Source organism: Vicia villosa, unplaced genomic scaffold (genome assembly GCF_029867415.1).
Source record: "Vicia villosa cultivar HV-30 ecotype Madison, WI unplaced genomic scaffold, Vvil1.0 ctg.000470F_1_1, whole genome shotgun sequence".
In the NCBI taxonomy this organism is placed as follows: domain Eukaryota; kingdom Viridiplantae; phylum Streptophyta; class Magnoliopsida; order Fabales; family Fabaceae; genus Vicia; species Vicia villosa.
The window spans coordinates 595,864-608,915 of NW_026705227.1; the positions used below are offsets into that span (position 1 = coordinate 595,864).

General features: G+C 33.1%; 1 protein-coding gene and 1 long non-coding RNA gene across 2 annotated transcripts; both read left to right on the forward strand.

Annotated features, from left to right (window-relative positions):
- Positions 1-237: 237 nt before the first annotated feature.
- LOC131628698 (uncharacterized) lies at positions 238-2,336 on the forward strand. The gene is made up of 3 exons (XR_009291871.1): positions 238-331; positions 431-589; positions 2,085-2,336. It is a non-coding gene; the product is annotated as an uncharacterized LOC131628698 (long non-coding RNA).
- A 5,928-nt stretch (positions 2,337-8,264) lies between these two features.
- LOC131628657 (uncharacterized) lies at positions 8,265-10,078 on the forward strand. Its single transcript, XM_058899483.1, has 5 exons — positions 8,265-8,618; positions 8,700-8,869; positions 9,331-9,476; positions 9,627-9,768; positions 10,010-10,078. Exons 2-5 carry the CDS (start codon positions 8,753-8,755, stop codon positions 10,076-10,078), a joined length of 474 nt encoding a protein of 157 aa, XP_058755466.1. The 5' UTR covers positions 8,265-8,618; positions 8,700-8,752.
- The last annotated feature ends 2,974 nt before the right edge of the window (positions 10,079-13,052 follow it).

A 13,052-nucleotide genomic window follows, 5' to 3' on the forward strand; every position in this document is an offset into this window, starting at 1 on the left:
TATCATTTAAATGAGTAAATGGTAATTAGAGAGAGATCATTGGTCTTATTCTCTATTAATCTAAAGAATGGTTATTAGAAGAATTAGTGGAGTGGTTAGAAACAAAGAGGATTGGTTAGAATGGAACTAAATGGCATTGTTGTAAATAAGGTTAAGTTGGAGGGCATAATGGACTTATCTAGTGCTTGCATGTGGACATAAAGGACATTAGATTTAATTGCATGAACTTAGGGGGTTGTTTGGCTTGCACATCAGAATTTGGAAACAAGAAAGGAAGAAGAACTAAGCAAGATCCATTTTCGCAACTATTGGTACAGCTCCACTAAATCAGGTATAACTCTCAACTCGTAACTCCGATCGTAACGATTCTGGTCCCATTGGAAAGCTAACGAATTTCTCTTCGATTTGCACCTATGGTTCGCGTTCATAGCTTCTGTTTTGGAGGAGAAAACTGACCTTGAAGTTGTGTCAGTTATGCTGAATGTGTGTTATGGAGAGCTACGAATTTCTTGCTAATGGAGATGGAAGTTTGAGTAAGATAAGAGTTCAAAGGCTGCATTAACACCATCTAAACCTCTATTAATCCAAGGTGAGTCCTTAGATAGTAACTTGGGGATTTGCATGTAAGGGTTAGTGATTGGGGTTTAGGGATTGTGAGAAATAATCATAAATCCATGACACCAACATGATAATTGTGTTAATTGTTGGTTGCTCTTGTTATTTGTTGGCTGGATATGTCTTTAATTGTCGCATGCAGGTGGATTCTAGGGGTTAAGGTACCCCATTGCAGAACTGGTTAGCTCTGCGTTTTTCTGCATCTGTGATGGTCCGCTAAGCGGACTAAGGTCGCTTAGCGGATACTGGTTGTTTTTCCAGAAAATCGCGAGTCCGCTAAGCGGACGTGAGGCCGCTAAGCGGAAGATGCTGTTTGTGGAAAAATAAAATATCGCGAATCCGCTAAGCGGACAGGAGCCGCTAAGCGGAAGATGCTGACTGCAGAACTATGTTTCTTACCCCTGAGTGCAGTTTTGGTTTTTAATTGTGACCAAGCTCCTCCCTGACTATTAGTACACATTTGTACATTTAATGTGTGGTATCTTATGACATGCATTAATGTCATTATTTCCGTCCGATTTCTTATATTGAATAGCATGCATAAATCGAATGTGATAGTGTAACTACTAATGCTTGTTCCTTAATGCTTTTATGAATGCAATGTGATGGAACATGAATAATTGCTAAAGCCCGTTGTTTCGGTTAAACATTGGGTTTGTGTGCATTGTGTGACCTTGCGCTTGTTATGCGTGTGTATGCTTGAATCGAAGCGGGCCAGGGGCTAGGTTGATTTATGACTCGGGCTTTGTGATCAATGAGTCGTCCCGGGCTTTGTGATCAATGGGACAGCCCCGATCATGTGATCTTGGGCTCACACCTGAGCTACCGTTGCAGTGTGCTTGTGAGGGTCTGGAGGCTTTCCCACTTGGAGTTAACACACTTGCGTGCTCGGTATGGTGGGGTTATGTAACCACGTAGGTTAACACATAATCGGTAACTCACCTCTAGTGAAGTCATGTAGACTACTACTAGGCTTTCGCCCGATGGGCTCATGCGTCAAGATGGCGGTTCGGTACTTGGTGTGAACACACGTGCGTACAGGTAGTTACCGGGACAATGACGCCATTTCGGCTAATGTCATCTCGCGGTCAAATAGGCTTGTGCGAACCCGCTTAACTACTCTTGCAGTGTGCTTGTACGAGTCTCTTGACAATAGGCATGGGTGTAACTCATCGAGGGTGTATTTTTATAACCTAGTCGAGGCATTAACGCGCTTCTGGATTCCCCATACACGGGTATGGGTTTTGGCATACGTGTTTGTTGTACTATTTGTGTACTTGTGATATGATGACTCCTATGGTGGACGATTCATGTGTTTGCTCCGTACTTGTACCGGATGTGAGGAAAAACCCCGGATCAATGGTGGATTCGGTTTTTATGCATGTACCCTGTAGATCCGAGTGGACCCATAGGATAGGAGGACTCACTGAGATTTAATAATCTCACCCCAATCAACTTATATTTTTCAGGTGCAGTTTAGTAGCTTTTGACAGATAGCAGTTTCGGATTGATGGCTTGAAGTGGTATTGGCTCGGAGACCTCGTCAGATCTCTCTTTCCGCTGTGTAGATCCATTGAAGACAGATGTTTTGTAATTCTTGTTAGAATTTCATGTTGTATTGTATTATGAATTTTTCTATATCTATAGCTTTTGTATGTACTCAATATCAATTTTAACGTTTCATGCATAATATACTAGTCAATTATGTATGGGGTGTTACATTTATGGTACTAATATTTATTCATACAATTAAAATAATATTTTTAAATATTATGTTGTTATTTAATATTTACATGCGGAAAAATATATGGTTGATCCAAATATTTGTATATATGAAAAAACTATATTTATGCTCCAAATATATTTAGTTTTTTAAGGCATATTTATACTATTATTTACTAGTGTTCAAACGGGCACTCCCGTGTCCGTTTGTCTGCTTTTTTAATGTGCACAACGTCAAAACACAAACGTATTTTTTATTTCATTTTGATCTTAATTTAAAATATTTTTTAAATAAATATTTTGAAAAAAATAAAAATAAAATAGATGAATCGTATAATAACATCACTCGAAAATAATCAAATAAATAGGTATTAAAGAGGAGTTAATTACACACATTTATTTATAATTTCAAATGTATTTAAAATAAGATATGTTTGTCCAAATTCACTTAATTATCATGTCTGTCTATCTGTTTTTTATTTTATTTCACAAATAATGTATGTATTTTATTATGTGAAAATCCAAATTCACTTAATTATCATGTCTGTCTATCTATTTTTTTATTTTATTTCACAAATAATGTATGTATTTTATTATGTGAAAATCTGTCTATCTATTTTTTATTTTATTTCACAAATACATGTACATATTTTATTATGTTTTCACATATGTTTCTTAAAAAAAATTATTCTCTCTCATAACAAAATTACATAAGAATAATTATATTCACACGTATCAAAATAATAATAAGTTAATTAAATATTTATGTCTTTATTCTTTTCTCATCTTCTAATTATTTATTTTTTTTTAAATTGTCTTTTATATATGGTTATAGATGTCAATTTAAGAAGATGGAAATTTTATTTAAAAAACAAAAGCAATAAAGAAGAAGAGGGGCATTGGTGTTACTGTATGGGAATTCTTTTGTTTCATTTTTCTCACATAAATGCAATAAATTATTTTTCCTTCACCAAATAATTGAAGGATGGCTAAGTGTGTCGTAATTGGAAAGTTGGATACTAATGTAGCAATTTTAATGATGAATTAATGAGAATAAAATATTAAAAATGGAGAGGGGCATTGATGTTACTGTATAGAAATTCTTTTGCTTCATTTTTGTCACTTAAATGCAATAAATGATTTTTCCTTCACCAAATAATTGATGGTTAGCTAAGTATATCATAATTGAAAAGTTAGATACTAATGTACCTTAATGGACGAATTAATGAAAAAAAAATTAAAAATGGAGAATCAATGAGATTTTTTAAATGAAGATGGAATAGATATGCTGATGTATTTTGTAACAGCTCTACTTTTATCTATAACCGTTCTATTCCTTCCATTTCATAGTAGAAGTTATCATGTATTCAGAAGGCTAACTTCCATCTTAAATTAAATTGTTATGGATATAAAAAAATCAAATTAAATTTTTTTTTTTACAAAAACAAACTTAACTCATATCATTATTCAAAAGATGTTCAATACAAGGAGGTATCAAATGGAAACTACTACGCCTAGACCAAGAATTGGCCGCCTTCGCTAACGAGTGGGCAACCGAATTCGCTTGGCGTTTAATAAACTTCACCTCAAAGTTAGGAAAAGAAAGCAACAATGTTTGCAAAGAAGAAACAATAAGACTAAACTCGGAGCTACCCGTGTGCTTCTTTCGAAGGGCTTGAACCACCGTTTGTGAATCACTTTCAAAAATAACTTGTCGGAGATTCAAGCTTATAGCTCCTTGAATTGCTTCTTTAAGTGCAATGACCTCCGCTTCCAAGATAGAGTGAGTTCCAACATCCCAAGCAACACCTGCAAATATAAAACGACCAAGATTATCACGAACACACCATCCTCTATTCGTGGTGCCTTTTTGGGAATTGAAACCCGCGTCAACATTACACTTGAACCACCCAACATTCGGTGGTTCCCAATTCGTAGGATGTTGGGGATGGATATTCAAATCTGTTTCCTTCTGTGCCGCCACCCAAGCCTGCCAATTACTAAGCGCTATTAAACCAAGTGTTGTAGCATCCTCCTGTTCATTATTCCATAATTTGTTATTTCTATTTTTCCATATCACCTCAATCATAACAACCACTCTCCCAACAGTCTTCCTATCCTCCCTACTACAAATATCAAAAATAAGATCTCTAGCATCATCAAAGGAATTTAACTGGGGTGCAATTACGGAATACAAACCTGCTGCCCGCCAACATTGGATAGTAGTGCTACACCCAAACAGAACATGCCAATCATCCTCGAAATTAGCATCACAGAACTGACACCCTGTCGGACACTGAACTTGATAGTTTTGGAGTCGTAGCCGGGTCGGTAAACAGCCCTTGCAAATCCTCCACAGAAGGTGCTTAACCCGTAGGGGTGCCTTCATGTTCCAAAGACTCCTCCAATTCTTCTCTTCTCCCCCCTTATATGCCTTACTTGGTGTTCCCTCCACAGTCTATACCCAGATCGCACACTATAAATGCCATTCTGCTCCTCCTTCCAAATCAACTTGTCCTCTATCACATCCTCAACCAAAGGAACCTGTAAGATACCTTCCGTAGCTGTATTATCAAAAAGATCTCTTATCAGTCGCACATCCCATTGTTTAACATTAGGCAACATAAGATTCTTAACAGTAATATTATACGCACCTTGTCTTTGAGGGCCATCCACAAACCCCTCTTTCCTCCCTCGAAGCCAAGGTTCGTTCATTGCCTGAATGTGACTCCCATCCCCTATACTCCACCTGCAACCAAGCATTAGGACACTTCTGGCTTTCCAAATACTTCTCCAAACAAAACTTGGGTTACTACCCATGGTGGCATTAAAAAACGAACATCCAGGAAAGTACCTTGCTTTAAATATTCTGGACACGAGGGACTGTGGTTTATTCAATATTTGCCAACCCTGTTTGGCTACCATGGCCATATTAAACGAACTAAAGTCTCGAAAACCCAATCCTCCTTCCTTCTTACTACAAGACAATTTATCCCACGCCAACCACTTGATACCCTTATTATTATTACCTCCTCCCCACCAGAAAGAATTCAGCATTTTCTCAATATCCTTAACAACATTATCAGGAATGATAAAGATACTCATAATATATGCCGGTATTGATTGAAGAACTGACTTAATCATAACCTCTTTTCCCGCTTTGGAAAGCGATCTACCTCTCCAAGAATTGATTTTCTTCCAAATCCGATCCTTTAGAAAAGAAAAAGTGGTTTTTTTACTCCTCCCAATCATAGATGGAAGGCCCAAATACTTAAGAAAAAAAAGTTTTATACAGTCAATCAATTATCACCATGTATCATGTCAAATCATTGATATTTTTAAATTAGCGGTGTGGCATCCTTGATTGATGATACCTTCAACCTCTTAAATTATATAGGTAACAATCATATTACTTCTCCTATGTGAACTTTTAAAAAAAATTCAATAAAGTGTATTGGAAATACTTAAAACAATCTACGAGTTCAAATATGGAAAAAAGCGTGTTTTTTTAATTATTAATGTTACTAATATTTTTAATTTAAGATACAATATCTTTTAAAAAATTAATATACGTGAAAATACAAAAATGTATGTTAGTTATCACTAATTTTAATTTATACATTCAAAACATTATTATCAAGCTTTATATCCGACCCTAGCATCTAGGGAGGCAATTAGACTCATCCCAAATGAGCATCCGCAAAAATTACCATTAACGAGTAGGGTAAAAACCTGTAAAATAGGCATGGGTAGTTACCCACTAAAATAAACGAGTATGGGTGCGGACACGGGTACCTTAGGTCTCACCCCGCCTCATACCCGCATAATGTATATTTATATATTTATTATTATTATATATACATATATGCTTATCAATTTTATTAAATACATCACTATTAGATATATACGTATTTTAATACAAACGTTTGTTAATTTCTTAACTCAACAATAACATCTTTGATTTTTTTATGAATGTTATTAAAAAAACTTAAAATCACATGATAAAATATTAATTGATCATGAGTTTTTAATAGAAATGCGGGTAAATGGGTATGGGTACTTAGGTACCCATAGGGCATGGGAACAAGCTCAAATGTTGGTGCCCACGCGGATATGTGCTCGAGTACGGGGATTTTTCAAACTGCAGGTATGGGAACAGGTACTATAGTACCTTATATCCTACCAATTGTTATCCCTACTAGCACCTATCATTTATTATGTCATTATCTTTCTTTTGTTAAATAAAATATTTAAATCTTTTCAATGTATTTAATATAACCAGATATAAATCACAAATTATATTATTACTAAATTAAATATAACATTAGACTACTATTACTACCTATCAGCAACATAAATGTGTTTTTTTATTATTTATATTGTTAATAAATACAAAATTTTTTCACTGATTCATAATAATTAATAATAACAGGAACATCAATATACTAAATAATATTTTTGTAAATAATGCAAAACAAAAATTATATTTTTATAAAAAAATAAAGGCTAAATTACAGTTTTGGTCCCCCTGTTTTGACATTTTCACGATTTTGGTCCCCCTATTTTCTTTTTAAACAGTTTTGGTCCCCCATCCTAATTTTGAACCAACTGTTCATGTACGGTCATGTACTGTTCATGTACGGTCATGTACTGTTCATGTACGGATCATGCACTATTTATGAACAAAATTGGGATGGGAGACTAAAACTGTTTAAAAAGAAAATAGGGGGACCAAAATCGTGAAAATACCAAAACAGGGGGACTAAAACTGTAATTTAGCCAAAAATAAATTATTCATTTAAAAAATTTATATATACAAAAAATATAGGCACCAATTTATTATTTTTAAAAAATAAAATAAAATTTGTTGGTTAAATTAATTTGACTTTCTTTAATACATTTTAAAAACAAATATGCGTATCGTACCAGTACCCGTGCGAACGCACGGGTATCCCGCTAGTTAAAAAAAAAATCTAATTGTTGTTTAAAAACCTAAATTGCCCTTATTAGTCCATAAGTATGCCACTTGGCTAGGTTAACAATTAAGCATGCTTTATTATTTAAAAAAATCAATTTTAATTGTTTCAAAACTCCTTCAACACACGATTCCCTCTACCTTTGCGACATCTTTCTCCTTCTATAACGGTTCCTCTAGCTCTTCCTTTCTTCTCTCTTTCACTGTCTTCCTCTTCTTCTTCTTCTTCTTCTTCTTCTTCTTCTTCTCTCTTATCTTTAACAAATATGTTATTCTTATATGCTTAGATCTCCATTATACTAAAAATATGTTCACGGTTCCTCTTCTATCCACCGGTTCGGTTCCACCGACAGTATTTTGCAACAACGTTATTATTTTGCCTCAAGGTATGTTTAATGTTGTTGAATGTTGATGATTTAGGGTTTTAGAATTTATATGTGTTTTGATTGGGGGTTTTCTTACTCTGTTGATTTTCTAAACGGTGTTGTTTTAGGCTGAAGATGATAAACCTGATTATATTGCAAAGATTGTCGAGTTCTTCGAATCTGAAGACAAGGATCTATTTTTTTACCGCTGAATGGTTTTATAGAGGCGAAGATATTGTAGGATTTTTTTTAACTATTTTTTTGTGTGATTTTTTATATTTTTAATTGAATATTTGATTCTAAAATTTGAACGTGTGTTGTAGAGCTTATTGACAAGAAGAAGATTTTTATATTTGGTGTCAAAGATGAAAATCCTCTTGATTGTATTGTGAGACAAGTGAAAATTTCTCTAACTACTCTTGATGTAACTGTTGTTATGTAGAATTTGGTTTCTGTAGTTTATGGTTTTAAGTTCAACGGTTTTATGTGTTTGAAATTTCAGGTCAGCATTTTCACCAACCCAGAATTAAATTTCAGGTTAGCTTTTTCTAAATCCATTCTTCTATTTTTCATCATATCACGTAATCAATTTCAACTGCTTTGCATACTTTTAATTTTCTTAATTCAATTTAGTTTTTTTTACGATTCTAATTGTTACTCTTTTAGAGTTTTGTTTATGTATATTATTGAAAGTTTGTTCGAATGAAGGGAAATGGAGTAACGCCAGCGACTACCAGCACAATGAAAGTTGGAAAACCCTTTCATTATCCTTTAGAAAAGGAAGCATATTATCTCTTTAAATCGTATGTGATTTCAGCGCCGATGTCAATGCCAGAGATCGTTGGAAGAACAATTGTATCCCAATTTTATTGATGTGATGCAATGGTTAACCAAGAGAAACCTGCTTGAAATGATTGTTGCAACATGCTCCGACGGATTGAGTAAGTTAAAAATCTTCTACTCATGACAAAACTGAAAGTCATCTTGGAGAGAAAGCTCCGACACAATTGTAATTTTTGCAGGCTGAAATTGACACTTAGTCAGTAATGCACTTTTCTGGAGATGCAATCTACAGATGCAAACTATAACTTTTTCTAGAGATAAAGCACCATGTCCACTGGATCAGGCCTTGTCCTTCTGCCGCACTTACCGTTGGACCGAACCAGAAACGAGCGCTTTGGTGGCACTGAAGGTTTTGATCTGATCTTCTAGCTCTTTTATAAAGTGGTTAAATGTGGTGCCAAAAAATAGGTTAGTAGACATTCTTTCATTGGTTATATCTTTATTATATTGGTAGTTTTATTTTACTTATATCTATACATTCTTGCAAAATTAATGTGTTTATACTTTCTATTTCATATATTGATATGGTAATTTTTTTTCATATTAGAGAGCTCATTGGCACTGACATATACATTTACGTCAAACTCTCACACTGAATGCTTCTGAGTATATTTTACAAGCTATGAGGCCAATGTAATCAAGTACTTATTTGATTGTGAATTCATATAACTAATACTTGACCATATGAAAAATACTAGCTTATGATGAACTTATCTTCATAATTTTGCCTTTCAAATTTCAGGAAAATTGAACATTCACAAATATGTTATTAGAGATTTAGTCACTGTTCTTTTATTTACATACTTGTAGGCTAAAGCTGGTATTGCAAAGGGAAAACATACCAAGGTAGTTTTGGAATGTTGGTCGCGGGGACAGAAGTTTTGGCGGTTTCATATTCGAAAGAGATGTTATTGCAATGTCTTTAGCTTTGAAAGACGATGTTGGGATATGGAAGGGTATGATTAAATATCATATCATATATCTATATGTTATTGAGAAGATAATAACTAAGCAATTTTTATGTGTTTTCTTCTAGAAATTGATACACAGAGGATATTCCTAAAAAGATATGGAAATCTCTAACTATCAGGTTATTATGGTGTCAGTGCAGGTTACATAGGAGATGACAAGGCAATTGTTGAGACATTGGATTTAGAGGGATGGTTGGAAATCGGAGATGTTTGTTATTTTGTCTCTGATGGTTTTCTATTCATTATAGATAGATTGAAGGAATTGGTCAAATACAAAGTGTATCATTGTGAATTGATCAAATATGATAATTGTTTATAGATTTTTTTTCTTCATATTGTTAGATTTTTTTAAAATAAGAATCTAGAAGGTGAACTTAAACTTGGCACTGTGGTCATTTGTTGAGACACTGATATTAGCCTGGAATAGTCAAGAACTATGTTTTTAAAGCCTCAAAACACTGAAAATGAGTGTACCCGCTGCAATTTGTTGCTCACTTTTCTACTCTGATGTTTTGTAGATAGAAGAGAAAAATCTTTGGTGCTGCTTATTCAGAATTTTGTCAAGCTTTTTGTCTGCTCTAATGTGAGAATTGTTGATTTCCGTGTTCATACCGAGTTGATTTCCGTGTTCTTTAGTGCTGCTTTATTATCCATGCAATATGTTAACATGTTTATTAACAATAATAACGATTCTACTCTATAGCTGGAAATGATTCTACTCTATATTGCAAATGTGCTAACCTCCATGAACCTCATTGAGAAGGTGATGTTCCTTGCAGTTTCATTTTGTGTTTGTTCGTTCATTCGTTTATTGATTATTTCTACCACAGTTTTTACTCAAACTATGATTATACTAATTGATGCAGACACATACCACTGATACAAGAAAACTAACATTCAGGTGGCTAGGCTTGAAAGGGACATATCAGATTTGTTCATGGGTGGAGACTTTAGCCATAGCCTTAAGAAGCATAAGACAATGGAAAAAGATAGCAGACTTGGTCAGGAAGATAAAAAGCAGGCTTCAACAACACTACCAAATCGGTCCTTTTGCTTCGGCTTTTGTATCCAAATATGAAACTTCTGAGAACACTAAAACGAAGCAGGTGCATGATTGGGAAACTCTAGCAACTGAACATTCCCCTCAGTATCAAAATCAAGGCAACTAAGTACTTTAATCTTTTGCACAACTGTTAAAAATGATAATTTTCTTTTAAAACATGTAAATTTAAAACAATGACTTGATTATTTAGCTATGTTAATGAAGATTATTAAACTGATGTGTTGTTATGAATTGCTATTAATGTAGCTTTGAAAAAACTTTACTCCCACTATATGGAAGCATGGAAATCTTGGTACTCTGAAGTTTATCCATTGTAAGATACATTCTAGATGTACCAACTTAGAGCTATAATTTACGTTTTTTTTCTTCTTCCATAGCATGATATCAGATTAGGAAATATTTGGAAATTCTATATTACACCTGTTTAGTGTTTACCATAGAGTTTCAAAACCCTTATATTGTCTTCAAATGTTAATTCAAGAAAGTCTTGAATAATTTATTTATAAGGAACAAGGTGGTTCTTCATTTCATTTTTCTATCTTCAAATTGGTCATTTAATTTTATAAAATAGATCATAATTGCATGGATCTAAAATGTTCTTGGATGAATCTGATATTTTTATAAATAAATTAAGTGACCAAGTTATATTTAAGTGTTTGAAAATCATATTCAAGCGAGTTTGGTTTTAAATGAACAAATAAATTTTATCTTCATATTAACTTTGATGATATTGTAATTGTATTATTAGAATTTTGTACTTAATTATTTGATTCATGATTGTCATTTAAATTTTTGATTGATTATCATTCAAACTATTTGTCTACAAGGTTGAGTAAATTTAGTTAATACTATTATCTTAAAAGAAAACTTTGGTTAATAGTACTACTTTTCTGAGCTATACATGTAACATGCTTTCGTCTATCATTCAAACTATTTTTGTATTAATATGCTTTGGTTAATACAAAAGTAGTCTTTGTTCTGATTGGTCAGTCCACTAAAATATTATCCCAACTAATTAGTTTTTTTAATAAAATAATTAATGTATATTTTGATTCCAACTAATATCGGTCCATATTCTTAGCAAATACACCGGGTTCAATTTGAATGTTATTACCAATGCAACTTTTCGATATCAATGCAATTTTTCTTTTCTCTTCTTTCTTCTCTCTTCCTCCACCTCTCTCTTACTCTTCCCTTCTTCTCTCCTCTTCTTCTTCTTCTTTAACAAAAATGATGGGAGTGATGAATATGACAATCCAAGTTTTGAATATTAAGTCTTTTTTACAGCCAGGGGCTGGTATTTTCATGTTGGTTGCTCACTGAAACTTGGAATGCCGGTTAATTTCTAACGTTTCTAACGTTAAATAATTTTATCTTTCTATTTTTGCATTTTAAAAACAAAAGCGTGTGTATCACACCAGTACGTATACGAACGCACGGGTATCCATACCAGATGATTGCATAAATATTTTTATAAATAATGTCAAAATAAATTTAATATTTACATACGAGAAAATATATGATTGAATATGAAAAAGTGTGTTGTTTTTAATTATTAATGTAACTAATATTTTTAATTTAAGATACAATCTTTTTTTAAATTAATGTACGTGAAAATACAAAAATGTGTGTCACTTTTCACTAATTTGAACTTATACAATTCAAGCATTAGTATCAAGTTTCCTATCCGACCTTAGTATCTAGGGATGGCAATTGGACCCATCCCCAATGGGCACTCGCAAAAATTAGCATTAAACGAGTAGGATAAAAACCCGTAAAATAGACAAGGGTAATTACCCACTAAAATAAACGAGTATGGACGCCCACAAAAATTAGCATTAATGAGTAGGGTAAAAATCCGTAAAATGGGCACGGGTAATTACCCACTAAAATAAACAAGTATGAGCGCAGGTACAGGTACCTTAGCTGTCACCCCGCCTCATACCCGCATAATTTATATTTATATATATTTTTATCACTATATATACATATATACTTATCAATTTTATTAAATACATCACTATTAGATTTGTATGCATTTTAATACAAGCGTTTGTTAATTTCTGAACTCAACACTAACATCTTTAATTTTTTATGAGCGTTGTTAAAAAAACTTAAAATCACATTATAAATTATAATTGATCATGAATTTATTTTAGAAATGCGGGTAAACGAGTATGAGTATAGGGCACGGAACAGGTTCAAACGTTGGTGTCCACGCGGATATGGACTCAAGTACGGAGAATTTTCAAACTGCGGTATGGGAACTGGTACTGATACCTTACCCACACCCTACCAATTGCTATCCCTACTAGCACATGTCATTTAATATGTCATTATCTTTCTTTTGTTAAAAAAGATATTTAAAATTTTTCAATGTATTTAGTATAACTAGATATAAATCACAATTAATATTATTAATAAATTTGATATGACATTAGACTACTCAACAACATAAATGTGTTTTTCTATTATTTATATAGTTAATAAATACAAAT